We start from the raw sequence: 17,528 nt of genomic DNA on the forward strand, positions 1-17,528 counted from the left end.
ATGTATGGCAAATTCGCCCAATACAGTCTATAAAACAGAATGAATTTATTCACTTCAGTCCTTTTCCCCTTTGTCTCCTCGTTAGCTTTGGACGCAGTGGATAAAGATCCGACCCATGGTTTTCAGCAGAGCATTTTAACACGTACAGTGCAGACACCAAACAAAAGAACCTCTGGACAAGAGACCTCATCTACCCAGTAAGTTTATTTTCGTACCTGGTTTAGGTAATGATGCACAGGGCAATATGTAAATATACTTTTTTTTTCCATCTGTGTAGAACTTCTAAATAATATATGCCATATATTTCAGTCTTTAAAGGTTTTGATTTGTGTGAATTTCGCTAGTTTGGCACTATTGATAAATTTAAGAACATACACAATTATCAACTCTGATGCTGACATATTAATACAACAAGCACTCATAAATTGTTCATTTGCAGTGGACAGTACAAATGGTGTACATGAACCAGGTGCGTAACAGTACTGTACTGTTTGATTGCGAACTTGACCACTTGCGAAATTGTTGGGAAGTCCTAATTTGCAATAAATTAGACTTGCTGAAGATAGATGGCTTTAATGTATTTTAGTCACGATTACCACGGTGACCTTGATATGGTTATACCCATATACATAGTGATACAGCTATGAAGTCAATGAAGTATCATATTTTCAAGTATCATAGTAATGTAGCTCTGTACATGATAGATCATGGATCATTAGGTCATATTTCTTGGGTCTGGAGTCTGAGGCCAAAGCATAACATTTTGAAGCATTTTTACCTCCGCCAAGGGAGGAGGTTATGTTTTCGTTACCGTTGGTTTGTTTGTCTGTTTGTTTGTCTGTTGGTTAGTTTGTTTGTCTGTGTGCAAAATAACTCAAAAATTAGTTAATGGATTTGGATGAAACTTGCAGGAAAGGTTTAGAATGACACAAGTAACAAACAATTAACTTTTGGTAGTGATCCGAGAATTTTTGGGGAATTTATGACAGATTTTTTAATATTTTGGTAGGTAGGGTCATTGAACTTGGGAGTTCAGGCTGCACGTATTTGAGGTTTGCATGCACGCACTAAAGTGCGTGCTCTAGTTTCTGCTAGGGCGAGGCGCGCCATGCACCTGAGGGTTTATGACGTAACAAAGGCTTCTATATTGGGAAATCGGGCGACTTTCAGCACACAATGCTATAAGTACGTATGGGTGGAAATCACTGTGAGAACAAGAACAGTGGTGGAGGAAATGAGCTGCATGCTTGGCAGAGGTCTGCGCTCTCAGAGTGCTTCTCTAGTTCAAAGTAAGTTCCAGATGAGAGTCACTCAAACATGGATCAGGAAGAAGACATGAATACACATGTGATAAATTTATTCAATTATTAGATAGAATTGATGAAGTTAGAGGAGAGATCTAAATTATGGAAATGTATTGATTTGCCAGTAATCAAACATTGAATTCAATTGAACTTTGATGAGGTCAGAAGCAGTGTATCACAATGCTTTTTGTTTTCCCCCATGAATTATAGATCTCTTGTAGGTTACAGGGTTGAGAGTCACTTTCTGAGACTTTCCTGTACATGTAAAAATTCCAAAAGTATGTTGTACGGTATTTTGCAGTTGTACATCAAACTATCAAACAAGATATTACAAAACACTGATCAGTAAATTTGTTGAAATTTGGTGATTGTGCATGTGACATACAACATCCACATACAGTTGAACCTCTATTATCCGGCCTCCCTTTATCCGGATCTCTCTATTATCCGGACGCAATCTCGCCGTGATTTTTTTAATCTTTTTTTAATAATTACGGGAGGAAAGGGGGATTCCCAATGGATACATTTCTTAATAATTATTTAGGTAAATCATCCCAAGAATTTATAAAAGAAAATGATTTCATTCTTGCAAACACGAACCTCTATTTTGGGGTCTGTTACTGTGTGTAACAATGAAAAGGTTGCAGTATACACATTACTACATGTGGTACTACAATGGGCTACATTAGTACATGTGTATGTATATGTAGACTCTACATGTATAAAGCATTGAGTCTCCCGTATCCGGCCAAATCCCTTATCCGGACGAGCCCCGGTCCCGACTTGTCCGGATACGAGAGGTTCAACTGTACAACTTGTGTACATTGTACACTGCATTGTGGCAAGTGTGGTACAATGTAACTCTGCTCTATGCATGCTAATAAACATGTTGGCATATCATCTGTAATTCTTTGTTGTTTCCCCTTCAAGTTGTAATAGATAGATAGTTTTGTGTGGCACTATGGATGTGCAGTTATACATTGCATGTGAACAGAAAACTGAAATGGGATACATGTATTCAATTCTTGTTTATTAGATATATTTCTTTTGGATATTTGCATCCATGTTAGATGTATACATGTATTGGCATGTTATTTGATAATTATCAAAAAAAAAAAAAAAAAATAGGGAACCTACTCTATATTTTAGTCATTATATCCACCATGTTAGATGTATACATGTATTGGCATGTTATTTGATAATTATCAAAAAAAAAAAAAAAAATAGGGAACCTACTCTATATTTTAGTCATTATATCCACTTCTCAAGATCATGTTATAGTCGGGAGAATATTAGATTGTAATTGGTTTTGGTCAGATGAACTTGATGTAAAGTTAATCTTTTATACTAGAGTTCATCTCAATGGCACAACACCTGGAATGCCATCATGCAAGTTTGTTTGTTTTTGCTCATGAGGTACAATGGAGACTAAATCATACAATGTACCATCATTATTTGATGCACTTGATCACACAGTGGGGGCATGGAATTAGAGATCTACGAATATAGTGTGGGATATAGACTCACAGTACATTACATCATGTTTCTGTTTTTATTTGAGTGTCTATTGCTAGTGCTTTGAATTTACATTGTGTACAGTGTACACTTGTTCTGTTTTGTACCTGCAAAATTGCATTTAGGAGAATACACCTGGGGTAAAAAGCAAAACACAAGTGAATATCAAATCCATGTAAACCTTAACAGCATTTGCTCTTCCTTGCCCTACGCTGTAATTCATTCCTAAATGAGCTCAATATTTCATTATTACCAGAATTAAGTATCAGGGAGTATGATAAATCATGCTTTTCTGTCAAAAGCGTTTGACCAAAAACTCTCATGTCAAGCAAGGGAAGGATAAATATAATACATAGTACAAGTAATACATATACAGGTTGAACATGCAAACTTTTTTTTTAATGTTTTAAGTAAATTTTAATTGTATATTCCATACATCTGTAGTATATTGAAGGGGCTTTTTGTGCAGAGCAGGAAATACAGCAAATGCAACAATTTGCCAGTTTACAGTATTTTCATCTTGCAAATACTGTTAACATAACAGAAACCTGAAGCACTGGTACAAATACCATCTTGTCTTGGGTGAAATACTTTAATTGTAATAAATGTGGCAACATCATACATGGAATATACACAGTATAAAGTTGTTTAGATAAAAAAAGACATTCCTGATGAACAAACAAAAGAGATAGAAACAAAATCATGATGGAGAATCAATGGTTGCAAATGTCAGTACATTGTACAGTATAATGTGTACTTTTTGGTGTACGTGTACATGAGGTAACATCATTTGGTGGTATCTGCACATACATGTACACATGTATGTACTGTACATACTGTAAGTGTTTAGGCTATTTTGCATAAGATTGTTTTAGCAATATCGTTATGTCATTAATGTACAACTGTACATTGCACATAACCCAGCCAAGTGATGTGTACAGCTATGCCTAATACAAGTAGACAACATTCCAGTAAAGTGTAGTACATATTGTACACATTGTACATCAAGCTATATGTCTTTAAATTTCAGAGATCCAGAAGTGATTGTTATTGGTCCAAACTCATCCTCATCCTCTACTACTAGTGCAAGCCAACACCTTAGTCCACAGGTAAACGCACTTTCTTGGGTTTGACCAGTTGTTCTTTCATTTCTGCGTACAACTGTGATGTGAAATATTGTACCATAAAATGCACATAATTGTATTTTTTTATGCCTTTCAGCTTCATTATGAAATTCCTGTAATCATCAGTGAGGCCCTTTTTTTTCTCTCACCTGTGGCTTTCTGAAAGCCCATTATACTCTAGAGTATTTCCTCTTGTTCATAAAGTGCTTGATTGTGTGGATCTATCACCTTGTAGTCATTAATGAAGGTTAGTCATTGCAACATACATCCTTATCAAATCTATACCTTCCATATATGGTACATTTGTATGACATACTTGGCAGATAGCAGACATATAATATAGTTCCTCATCTCCTTTGAATAGTATGGATACAGTTGACCGCCCTAGAAATGAAAGATCTGTTCATTTCTACCCTTTATCATTCCAGCAGATATTGCAAATTAATAGTAATACAAGGCTTGAATGTTTTGTATTGATCAACCAATTGAGGATGGACTGATTTTGCTACAACACACATTTCCCATAGACACCTGCCCAAGTATACTCGGGACTCGTCCTCAATGGGTTAAGAATGGATCCATGTCTTTTTCATCACTTTACTTTGTAGTGTATTAGCGTTTCTATACCTTTTGCAAAGCCATATTGATAAGTAGGATTTATTAGTAGGTGCACACACAAGTTGTAGGTACACTTCTGTTCTGTGTTTTATGAATGTGCAGACATACAGTCGAAAGAACACCAAGGCGATTCCGAAGAAGATTTCCGGCAAGGATTGTGTGCATTCTGTAGAGTCAGAAGGGGATCATGTAAGAGATGGGCGTGGTGCAGGGAAGCATGGCATTGGACTGAGAATCCTCTCAGCTGCTGGAGACAAGTGAGTGGACAACAATGTGCATAGTGCACTCCTGTTACTGTAAAAGTGGATTTTTTCACGCAACTACTTTTTCACGCTCGGCTGGATAAGAAGAGTTTCGCTAGATTCTAATTCCCTTGGATCAGGACATCAACTACTGGAACATATGGCAAGCAAAAATATTTGTGTGCTTTCATTTTCGTGCTAGTTTCTGGTCGTGCGAAATGCACGAAAATTTCAACGCTGCGAAAATTTCCACTTTTACAATATAAGGAACATAGCTACAACAAAATTCTTGATGCAACGGAGTATATATTCAGACCTCCAAATTTTCATCTACATTGTATACTATATTTCATATTAACTTATTTTTCACGAGGGTTGAATTTTTTGTGAATTTCACAAATCATATTTTGACCTTGAATTTGACAACACGCAAAAATGCCACCATGTGCTGTAGTAATAGTGCGCTTCTAATATTACTGTCATTGCGTCATTTCGGGAAAACAGCATCTCACTAAAGTGTTTGTGCCCTCATTCACGAAAATATCTGTACGCAAAAATAACAATGTATACAGTATATCTGTATGTCATTGCTGTTCAGCTAGGTGCAAAATTTTGATATAATGAAACAAAACTGCCAGTCCTGAGAACTTTGTTGCAATGGGAGTTGACTGTATTCTGTTTCTCTCTCACGTTGGGGATGGCTATTATATCCTTGAAACAACATTTAGATCTGGCAGGTTTGTTTGATCCATGAACTGCAGCAATGTGGAAAGCATGGAATTGAGGTAGCAGATTTGGGCGAAAGTGACATTTGGGAATCAGTACAGTTATACAATATTTTGTTTATATTTATATGTTAATCTGACCAAGAAGGAAAACACTTTTATCTGGTAATATATTTGCACTATCCTTTGAACAACTTTTCTTCAATCAATTCTGAATTTCATAGTCTTGTTTTTATCGTAGAGCCCTGAAACAACGATTGTTCTGCGGGTATGTGTTCCTTTTATAGATGTATGCCTTTTAATATGCATGGAAGGATGTAGAATCACTGATATCTCGTCTAGTGGTAATGTCATACATGATGAAAAAGAAAATTCCCAGTCCACTTCCCTATGCATTCAAAAAAGAAAAAAAGAAGAAAAAAAAAAAAAAGAAAATAGCAGCAACACAGTCTGCCTTTTCGGTATTATGGGCTTTAACATTATGATGCCTTTTACTATGTGGTCTTTATCTTTTGTTTTTTGTTTTCTCTGCTTTAGTTCCTCTCAGTCTCTGCATCAAACAAGTCCAGAGAGGTGTACCCAGATGGACAAAACTCCCCAGCGATGGGAAAGGGGGCGGGGCAGAGGGAGGGGCAGGGGGCGTGGCAGAGGTGGCCGAGGAAGAGGCGTCAACAGTGAGTGCCGCGGCAGGGGGCGAGGGGGCGGTTTGAGAGGAAATGCCACGGGCCTCCATATGAGTGGGTGAGTGCAGACTATGCTTTGAAATATGTACTTCAGTTAAGTGTGGTTTCATTTACTACACCAAGAGGCTTGGTTGCAGAGTTCCTTTTAAATGCTCACCTGTCAATTTACCTCAGGGTTCTTTTTCTTTTGTAGTTATACAGTGGAAATTTTATGCAATTTTATGCAATCAAACTCTAAAAATTACAACTCTACGAAGGGATCACATTTGTCTCAAGCCTTTGGCTTTCTATGAGAACTCCCCAGCACATTTTACACTGCATACATTTCTGTTTTTATGATTATCAATAAATTGAATTGAATTTAATTGAATTTAATTTAAACTGGTATACATTCTAGGCATGGACAAAATGATCAGACATATAGTTCTTTCATTAAATAAACTGTCAATATATGTAAGCATACCATTCACTCGCAATATTTTGCACTACAAATGTATGTTGATGTAAACTAACTTTTAGAGTGGACGTACTGTAATCTTGCACAAACTGCTATGGGACATGCATGTCTGTCTGTGACCACTTAGGTGAGTGTGTGTGTGTTGTGTTATGTTTCAGATGACAATCAAATTGTCCATCACTTCCTTTGTAAACTGCAATGTACTCACAGTGTGAGAGAAGTGAGAGTTTATCCAAGGTTTCTCTTAAATGAGGATGTGGTCTGAAGCCCCAAACACTCTGATACACACTCTGTATGGGATTAGATATGACAAAGCATGTTAAAGTCCCACCTACTCGAATACATGTTGGGGTTGGTGTTGCCCTCTGATAACACTCTGGCCTTGCTGGTAATATGTTAGTATTCATCTCTGTTAGCAACTATGTCATCATTTCATAGGGGATTGTAATCTCCTTGCACTGATTGTGCCCTTTCTGTTGTGTTTTTACGTTCCACAGTAGGAGACAGCAACAGACGACTCCCTCCGTCGTACAGGGAACTCCATCCACGAATTCGAGGATCTGGAACTTTGCCAAACAGTAAGGCCCATGCGGTCATATGCCTCAAATCTCTTCTCAGATTTCATCGTGTGGGTCCACCACTGAAACGGATAAGATTGGCTGAAACTCAGTATTGTTGAACTCTTCTGCACATGGCGATCGTTACTGTTGTCGTATTTTTGGCTGCATACAGAAAATAACTTTCATTTTTTGGACTGCTCTCCTTTAGTGTATTACCGTCGTGATTTCAGGTTTGTCAGAGGCAGCCGCACTATTTGGGTGTTATACAATGTTGCCATGTCTGGATGAATAACATTCCTGCTTGTGATAAGCAGTGATAAAGATTGAGAAAAGTAACTCATTACACCCACCAGAACCTCATGCATAGATGGGACTGATTATATTGTGTGTCTTTTCTGATGAAAAATTTAGGTGTTGAAACAGTGAAAGATAGTGAAGAAAAATGGAACTGAAGAGTATGGCAGCAGCATGAAACACTGCTAGAGATGTAATGCGATATATGAATGCAATAGTTATGAGCATAGCTGCTGCTGTATATGGTATGAAGGAGCATTTTGTGGGATTTGTTTACCTGAAAATACTAACTTTACTGGCAAAGTGGAAAAAAAAAATCTCTGCATTACAGCGTTACTTATTTCATTTATATTGGAATTCCAAGGCCATCTAACGTCCATTTTAGAAATCTCAGAGATACATATACATGTACATTATTTTGTCTTGTTTGTTTGCTTGTTTTTGTTCTAAAATTTTCAGGATGTACAATGTATGCATTGATATTGATTTAAACATTATGTGCAGTGTGTTTATCAATGTTAATATCTGTCTAGAAATCTTGTTCTTTCTTTTAAATTCTGAGAGACAGTTGTTTATTTTGGCATTCAAAGCAGTCAGGTTTTTTTTTTTTTTTTTAACACTTGTTATAAACACTTTACACAGAGTGTTGTCATATCTCACTGACATCATGCAGATTTATTTCTTCTATTAACACTAAGCCTAAGTTTTGTGTATTGCCATCGTTGATCGGCCAATCTCACGGCAACAAAAGCAGTTGGACCATGCTTGATTTCAATGAATATGGAAATGATGACTTTGAATGCGACAGACACCAATACTTTATATTTTTCACTCAATCTTGATGTGTGTTCAATCTCAGAGAAACATTGCCGAAGCCAGTGACCACGCCACCAGAGCAGAAAGTTGGGGTTCAAAACCCCCGGACCATCTCCATGATGGTGACGGGGCACCAGCAGCAAACACCGCATGCTCCGGTGAACACCGCCACTGCTAGCAGCAGCAGCAGCAGCCCCTCCGTCGTTCAGAACAGCAGCCAAGAAAGTGATGGCAAAGTCAATGACACCACGACAGCTAGTGCCTCCAGCCCCAGCTCTGGAGCTGGTGATGCAGGTATGGCCCTATCAAGCTTGGATAATATAAGGATAAATGTGACCATGCATCACAAAACCAACCAAAAATCGCACACCTTCATTTTAAGTGAGGACTCGAAGTAGGTGAAATGGGTCCACCTAGTCAATCGTCATTTTTTTTTTATTTTCAAAAAGAGCAAGTCTTTTTCTGGATAATTCTAAACTTAGGGATCATACGATGAATGTGGAATTGTGTTTTTTGCAGTTTTTCTAGAACACCGCTTTTGTAGAATATTGTGATAAGGAATGTCTCAGAGGCCCCTTTTCATTTCTTAAATACCCTTTTCACACTCCTCACTTTCAGTGCTGATAACTTTTGAAAGGATGATGCTACTGCATATAAAGTGGTATCAGTTATATATAGAATAGGTTCAGTATGGGAGCAATATTTCAGCTTAATCTGATAATCACTTCATTATCGTTGTTACAGAGGTTAACAGCCTGTTTTTGTCTCATTCATTGCAAAGAGTGCAGTGCGGTGAGATTAAGTACTTGAATAGACTGAATATAAGACTGAATGAAAAACTCCTGCAAAAGTTTTCTATGTAGTTCAGGTTGAAAGATATGCACCAGATGACAAACTTGTGGTTATCTTTTCAATGATGATGAGCTATTTGAAGATTTTAATTCTATCAACCTCTCTTTATTCGTTCATTATAATGATTATGATGTTTAAAGCTATCACACTCTAAATGCTGGTCTACAGACAAATCATCATCAAGCCAGTCTGAACAAAGTGATTCCTCCCAGTCAAGTGATACCAAGGAGTCTGGAAAGCATCAGGTATGTCATCTTATCTACCCATCTCATCTTTTCATCCAAACTGATGTCATCTACCCTTCATTCTATCCAACCTGATCTCATCTACCCATCTCATCTATTCCATCCAAACACATCTTATCTACCCTTCAATCTATCCAAACTGATCTCGTCTACCCATCATGGGGTGACAATGTCCCCACACACTTAATGTCTATGATTTCTTCCAATTAATGCAGCCTTCAAACTCACACTCAAAGTCAGTCTGAAGAGATACACTGGATAGTTAATGATTACCACTTTATAAACCTGCTCATATAGCTGACTGGCTATTTTATTTTACTTGAAATGATCATGTTGCACTCTTTTGCTCTCGATGATGAACATAATACCCCCAAGTTGGATAAATTTTTCATTCCTCCCCCTTCCAAGAGGTGATGCTCATTATTCTGCTTATATCTTCTTTTTGCATAGTGAGGTTGGTCTATGTCACTTTTTGCTCAAAGTCATGCCCTTGTTTTTGGCCATTAAAGCCAAAACATCTTCCACCATTCGGAATTTGCTTTGCAGTACATCAAAAGGGTCTGCCAAAAAACTCTTCTGGCTGAAGCGATTTGCCACTATAATGAGTTGTTTAGAAGTATTTTGAGATCAAAAGTGTAAAATAATTTGGATCATTTGTATGCAACGGCTGTTTGTGAAGCGCCATCCCCATTCAGTAGTTAGTATCAGAAATAGAATATTACGTGATTAGCAATTATACAAAATTGCCAAACCACAGTTACCGTGATCGAGTAAGCTGAGAGACTGGAGTACTTCTGGCAGACCTTTTGGGCTAAAATTTTGCATATGAAAACTAGTATGTTTTCCCTTATAAGTTTATCCAACTGATTGCCCACTTGTTGAATACACACTACCCCTTGTTGTAGGACAAAGGGTTACACACAAGCTTTGTGTTCATTTCATCCACTGGAATAAAGAATAGTACCTGTCCTATTGATGGCTCAGGACAATAGGGGAACACATGAAAGGATACTAGACAAATCTTGTGATGTCGTCAAGTATGCGCACTTAAGTTTACAGTTTGTCTATGTGGAGATCAGGGGGGTGTTTCATGAAACTTTTTGTCGGTGATTTACACCGACAACTGTCAAAAGCTACTGAAATCCTTGCGTCTGATTGGCTGGTAGCAAATTTGTCGGTGAAAACCTCCGACGAACTCGTTGATGAAACGCCCCCCAGTTGTGACAATTCATTGTCCATATTGTCCATACTAAATGAAGAGTACTCCATGTACTCTAGTTCTTTCGTGGCTGGCAATCCTACAGCCATCCTCCAGTATATGCCTGACTTGCTGTAGTTTAATAATATGCACAAAGAATGTTGATACATTCTGAAAGTTGTATATGGCAGAGACTGTTTATGCCATATATTTCAAGAATTTGAACATGCAAGTTAGTTTCACTTTTCAAGAGAAGAGTTATCAATTTCCTTTCTCAGAGATGTAAAAAAAAAAAGAAAGTGCAATGCAGATCATGTTATGAGGGGCAATAATTTTTTGTGTTGTTACTTTTCAAATATTGGTTGACTTTCAACATTCATGAAAAATTAAACACAAGTGCAAAAATGACCAAATATGCAGTGTATTTCTCGCAGTTTAATGTGATATCTTGCATTAAAGTTCCTGTTTACCTTTGGGAGCAGTGATTTCAAAAATGTTCAAGATATCACATTTGATGCATATGTATAGGTCTGTTGTATCACAAAACATCCTACCATATAGAATTTTCTCACAATAAAGCCTAAAATATAAGGAGATATCAACATTTTTCTCAATAAACCATAACTGTAGATGGTTTAGTCTGGAAGCATTCTTATTATAACTATTGTTCACATTTTGTGTATTTAACAATACTTAACATCGATTATACGGATTCAAATTTTTACAGTGGTTGTTTCTATCCTTAACTCACATTTTAGAACTATTTTAAAGCACTAATGCTGGGTTTTTGTTTCATCTGCAAATGGTAAATTATGCCTTAAATGGCATGGTATCTTCTGTTTATACTTTGCAGGAGGCTCTTTGTGCAAACTGTGGTGTGTGGTCAACAAATGCCTCATACTGCAGCTCCTGCAGCAAGGACTTCAGCGTGGTGAAACCAAAACGATACCGATGGAGTATGAGCCCCACAGCCCCTCTGGTTACTTCAAGACCCACGTATAGGACAGTGCCAAAGCCACAAGCGACACCTACGCGGGTGGTTACATATGAAACGCCCAGTGTGGACAGATCGAAAACGACACCTACCAATAGAACCAATGTGTCTGTCGCAGTGCCCACGACAAAGAGTCAGCCGCAGAGCCCAGAGAAGCAAACGGGACTTCTCAGGGTGAAGTCGGTGCCTGCGCCTAAAGCCGTGGTCAGTGTCAATAATAGGCAGGTACTCTCGACAGGTCAAGGGCCAAAGATCAAGACCATCTACGTCCCCTGTCAAAACATCGCCATCGTTCCCAGCGCCACATTCCACAATCCCATGCAGACTGCCATGATAACATTTATTAACTCAGACAAGCCTGTGATTGCTGATGGTATCAGCAGAAAGAGAACGTTGAGAACATATAGCACGCCGGCTACCACAAGGAAACGTGCCCCACCCAAACCCAAAGAACCAGGTTTGCATACATTCTGTAAATACGCAATTGAGGACGAGTCCCGAGTTTACTCGGGCAGATATCTGTGGGAAATGCGTGTTGTAGCAAAATCAGTCCGTCCTCAACTGGGTTAAGCAAATTATTTGGAGGTTTTTATAGGAAGATTTGTATTGTTAAATTCTTATCGTAAAATGTCATGATAATGGCAAACACATGCAGACAAACAGACAGAAGTGATTTTTAATTGTAGAATTCCTTGTTAGCATGATTTTCTTGCCTTCTTTGTAGGATATTGCTACTTAGATTTCAAGAAGACATTTTTTTTTTCTCCCCATTTGTTTCTCTCTCTCTCTCCACTCCCTCCTCTGTGCATTCTTAAGGATCAAGTCCACCTTCATAGACATGTGGATTTAGAGAATAGCAGTCAATATTAGTAGCACATCCAGTGACAGTTGAGGAAAATCGCACCCCCAATCGAGGTTTAGAATTTATGAAGTTTTAATATCTTGCAGTCTCTGGATGGGAGGACTACTACAGTTGTGATGTCATATGTAGTAGAATGATATGAAGAAATTCACAATATTCCATTTTTTTTGTATAAGTGCTACCTTCCCTCATTGTAACTGACATATGCCTCTTTCAGAAGGCAAGGGGAGTAACATTACCCTTAACATATGTCAGTTACAAAATGAGGGAATGTGCACTTATTAAAAAAAATGGAATATTGTGGAATTCTCTTTATATATTTTACTAAGCATGTGACATCATACACTGTAGTAGTCTTCTCCCCCAGCAGTGACTGCACAGATAATTTACAAATTCATAACTTTTAAACTGATTGGCTGATTTTCCTCAAACTTTCATGGATGTGCTTTACTTATATTGCTGTATTATCTCAATCCACATGTATATGAAGATGAACTTGACCTTTAAACCTGAATGCTCTCGGAGGAGAGGTTGTGACACACAACACGAATAGGGCACCAAAGTGTGATATCATAGCCATTCATCCCCATGGAAACTGATTCTTAGTAACCTCAGCTGGCCTGAATATCTGTAAGCACTGTTGTTGTTAATCATGCTGGCACCTGTGGCCTGTTGCATAAAATAGTTCATTTGAGAAAAACTGGTAAGAACTGAAAACTCGGGTTGATATGATGCTGCCATTGACTTTAACACAGCAAAAACTTAAAAGATCAACCCAAGTTTTTCTCGGGTAAAAGTGTTATGCTGCAAGCACCTGGCTACAACCCAGGCTATAACAAATGACAGACATCTCTGCTTCGGTACTCTATAAAAGTTGTGTTACAACCAAAATACTTCTGTCAGCACTGATGTGATTCCATTTTCTTCGAAGACTTTGGTGCAGGTTACAGTGGAGGTTGAAAGACATGGATCTCTGTGCTTAAGTGGCCAAGTTTTCATCTTTCATGTTAGTTTACTTTTCTACGACATTCGAGCCTCGTGCAAATTAAACTTGAACTGATTAGAAGCCTCTAATACTTCTGATAGATCTGTAGTCATTGCCATGCATGTTGTGTTTATACATTTTCCTTTCTTTTTCTTTTTAGAAATTGTCCTCATTTCTGACAGTGATGATGAGGAGGATAGTTCAAGAGAACCAGCGAAGTTGCAAAAAACCGTAGAGGGGTCCATGGAAGGTACATTACCAATATTTATTTTGTATTTGTTGGATATTTTAATGACGAAAGAAATTGATATGTGCCAGTCGCAAGAAGTTAAGATGTTCACTTGGGACTTGAAATGGTAATATGCATAGTAACCAGTGAGAAAATTCAATGAGAGAGTTAAGACAAGAAACATGCAGTTTGTATGTACTCAATAAGATAAGTAACAATGCCAGAGTGCTAAATGTAACATGGACAGAACTAGAAAAGCACTCAGAGAGCGCAGACCTCCACCAAGCAGCTCATTTCCATCCATACCATGCATGCTGAAAATCACCTTTCTGTTGTGTCTACCTCATCAGCAGCTTACTATGTGCTATGCCTTGAGTGTGTGCTCAGTGCGCGTGCGCGTATACACATTTCAAATACATGCAGCTTGAACTCCCTCATTTGTTGGCCCTATTTGCCAATGATAATCTTAAAAAAAAAAAAAGGTATCTTAGATCAAGAAGGTTGTCCAGATCACTTCCAAAATTTAATCATATGTTCCTTCTGTCATTATCAGCTTTACCTGTGAGTTTCATTTCAATTGGAGCACAAATTTTTGATTCATTCTGCAAACGGATTGACAGACAAACAAACCAATGCTGACAAAAATAACCTCCTTGGTGAAAGAAAGTGATAGCTCCCAGTCACTATTACCAGTAATAGTAATAAAAGTCGTGGTGAGTTGTGGGTTTGTTTTACTGACTGGAAGGTAGATACATGTTTTTAGCTTTGAATCCTTCTCTGAACTGTTCAAGACAATTCTAGTATCTCATTAGAAATTGTGCAATTTGTAATTGAGTGAAATATGGACCTTTTCTTTAGGCGTGGTCAGACTTGCAAAAGATCGAGAAGTTTAAGATCACAGTCTAAAGACCTCAAAGTTTTGTTAGTGTGACCGCAAATTTCCCGCAAAACTTCCAGCAAAACTTCTCACGAAACTTCCCACGAAACTTCCCACATCAACTAGGGATTTTTCTCCCACCCCCTCCAAACTTGTCAATCTTTTGCCAGTGTGGCCGCGAGAAACTGAAACTTCACGATCTTTGTCATGTGACCAGTCCACCACCTGCTTGCGGGCAGTGTCTCCGAAGCGCGAGGCCATTGTTACGTTGTGCATTGTTATGTCACAAGCACTAGCCATCAGAATGCGCGCTCTTTCTTCTTTCTTGCGTGCGTGCACTGATGACCCAAACTTTTCGATCCAAAGATCGAGAAGTTTGGCTGCCAGTGTGACAGCACGACAAAAGATCGTGAAGACTTTGCGATGTTAAACTTCTCGATCTTTTGCCAGTCTGACCGCGCCTCTTGTCTCGAAATTTTGCCTGGGAGATCCAGAGAGAAGCCCTGCATGGCTTCAGGGTGTAGAGGAATATTAGATATCCTGTTGTAATTCTTTAAAACGCAGACATGTGTCTGCATTGAGTTGCCACTCCATCCATTTATATGTCCCCGGTCATAATTTAAACCACTTTGCAGCCACAGAGTCTGAAGAGGAAGCGACGTCATCACACGCCAGCAAGAAGGCCATGATGAGGGACCAGGTGAGAAGCTCTGACCTCTGTCGTATGACCTTTTGACCTCTGTCTTATAACCTTCTGACCTCTATCTAATGACCTCCTGACCTCTGTGTAATGACCTCTGACCTCTATCTTATGACCTTCTGACCTTTGTCTTGTGACCGTTTGACCTCTGTGTAATGACCTCTGACATCTACAGTTGTATCTATTGACCTCTGACCTCTGTCTAATGACCTTCCATAAACATGCTCAGAATTGTGATTGTTATAGCAATAATATCATAATATGTGTATCCACAGTTGTACATGGTAGTACATTGTAGTTCACGTACAGTTCGACTTCAATTAACCATCCACTTCAGGATCGGCAAGCATCCGGATAAGGGGGGATAAGAGAGATATGCTCAAATACCATTGTGACAGAGAGACATCTTTTAAACAAGTATCAGTATTATTGCTCCCTTGATACCAACATAAAGCAGCTGTCCATATTTACGTATGACATTGCTGATAAGGGTGTCTCAGATACTGGCTATAACTGTAAATCACTATAATCTCTGCTTTGAAAGCAGAGTGTTGTTTTATGTTGATTTCCATTGGTCTATTTTACCCTGTTTGTTTTGAGTGAGATTTGGCACTGAAAACATATGAAAACACACACACACACACACACACACACACTCAAAAACCAACAAATTGTCAGCCAGTCCATGTCTGGATAATGGAGAATCTGGTTAATCGATGGCTGTATAAGTGAAGTCGCACAGGATTGTAAGTTGCAGTTAATTATAAGACTGATGGGAATTTGTTTGAGGAGGGCTGACTTTTTACAGAATAAACCAGCAATCATCTGCACAAGATTACATAACACAACCTCAGGTCCATTCAACTCATCAAATCCCTAAAACCACATTTCTGTGGTTTTACTATGTATCTTTTATTATTCAGATACTTCCCATTTTAGTGTTTTACAAGGTAGAGTACAAAATTATAGAGTTAGAAATTGTCTTTCATTTGAGCCCTCTGTTATATGAATGTTTTCAAAAGCTTGATTACTAAATTTATAGCTTGTTCTTCAATGTCTAACATTTGAGGAGTTGAAGTGCCTGTTTCTCATTCCAGTTGGCATTTTCATACAATTTTCTGTCTGGTATTGTGCAGATTTATTGATGAAATCTGCAGCTACTCCCCTTCGAACTTGACGAGTTAAATATCTGGATGCCAAAAGCTATATCTGAAGTCATCACAAAATTAAGCATCAGTAAAAAGTATCATCACATTCAATGTTTGTTCTTGCTCATCAATAAATCTAGAAGGGAAACTTTGTTGGCTCTGCACATGAGCAGCCGGCTGATGGGGCGGCAGGATCGCCATCCGTGGGCAGTCCAAAGTTGGGCGTGCTGGAATTGGAATTCAGGGTCTTAGTGCTGCAGTTTGGGTCATGGCCCCGCCCAGCCGTGGAGGGTAGTGGGCAGCCTCTGTTGCCTTCAGTGACTATGAGTGGAGAGGGGTTCAAATTCAACTTCCAGTGTGAGTAGTGTCTTTTTTTATTTCCCTTTCTCTCTAATTCCATTGAATTTAATATATTTGCACCAATTATTTGTTGGTTGATACAATGTAACAATTAGAAACAGTAACAAATGCAAACAGAAGGAAACTGACCAGAAATGAATATAGTTTATTAGTGGAAAAATGAGCAAAGAAAATGGGACTCCATTGGGATTTCCGCTAATAAATTGTGAACAGTGTTAACAAGTTGATGCAATAATTGACTTGTAATTCATGCATGTGTGCATGACAACAAGTGATTGATGGCCATGGACCCATAATAGTGGGGCAGATATGTGTAAAAGTTGCTCACATCCAACGGAAAATATAAAATTTTCCACATAGGGATGTTTTGAGGCGCTGATTTCAAAAATTGCTGGATCCAAGAGATCTGGCCGCGGGGTTGGCTGCCATTTTGAATTCCAATATGGCCACCGTCAAAGATCCCTATCTTCAGTTTTGAATGGCATAAGCCATTGAAATTTGACACATAAAAGCATGGTGATATGATGACTTCAATAACAGACTTATTTGATATGTCTGTCAAGCTGCACGGCAGCCAATTTGAATTTTTCTACATAGTTGCCATGTTGAAGTGTTGAAAATCTCTATCTCGGGTTTGTAAATTAGGCTACCTGATTGAGCACGCGTTTGTAACTGATTGAGTGTGCGCTGCTGTATTTATAATGTGACGTCAGTGAAAGGTGCATTATGCTTCATTTTTG

At 38.4% G+C, this 17,528-nt stretch overlaps 1 protein-coding gene across 1 annotated transcript in view; it reads left to right on the forward strand.

Moving 5' to 3' along the window:
• LOC140242595 (uncharacterized) overlaps window positions 1-17,528 on the forward strand; it is a 31,812-nt gene continuing 14,284 nt past the window's right edge. The window contains 11 exon segments of the mRNA XM_072322346.1: window positions 1-197; window positions 3,850-3,928; window positions 4,664-4,818; window positions 6,066-6,269; window positions 7,166-7,246; window positions 8,382-8,632; window positions 9,359-9,435; window positions 11,487-12,084; window positions 13,635-13,724; window positions 15,216-15,280; window positions 16,569-16,785. Of these exon segments, the coding sequence (XP_072178447.1) occupies window positions 1-197; window positions 3,850-3,928; window positions 4,664-4,818; window positions 6,066-6,269; window positions 7,166-7,246; window positions 8,382-8,632; window positions 9,359-9,435; window positions 11,487-12,084; window positions 13,635-13,724; window positions 15,216-15,280; window positions 16,569-16,785 (2,014 nt within the window).

This window comes from Diadema setosum, chromosome 19, assembly GCF_964275005.1.
Source record: "Diadema setosum chromosome 19, eeDiaSeto1, whole genome shotgun sequence".
In the NCBI taxonomy this organism is placed as follows: Eukaryota; Metazoa; Echinodermata; class Echinoidea; order Diadematoida; family Diadematidae; genus Diadema; species Diadema setosum.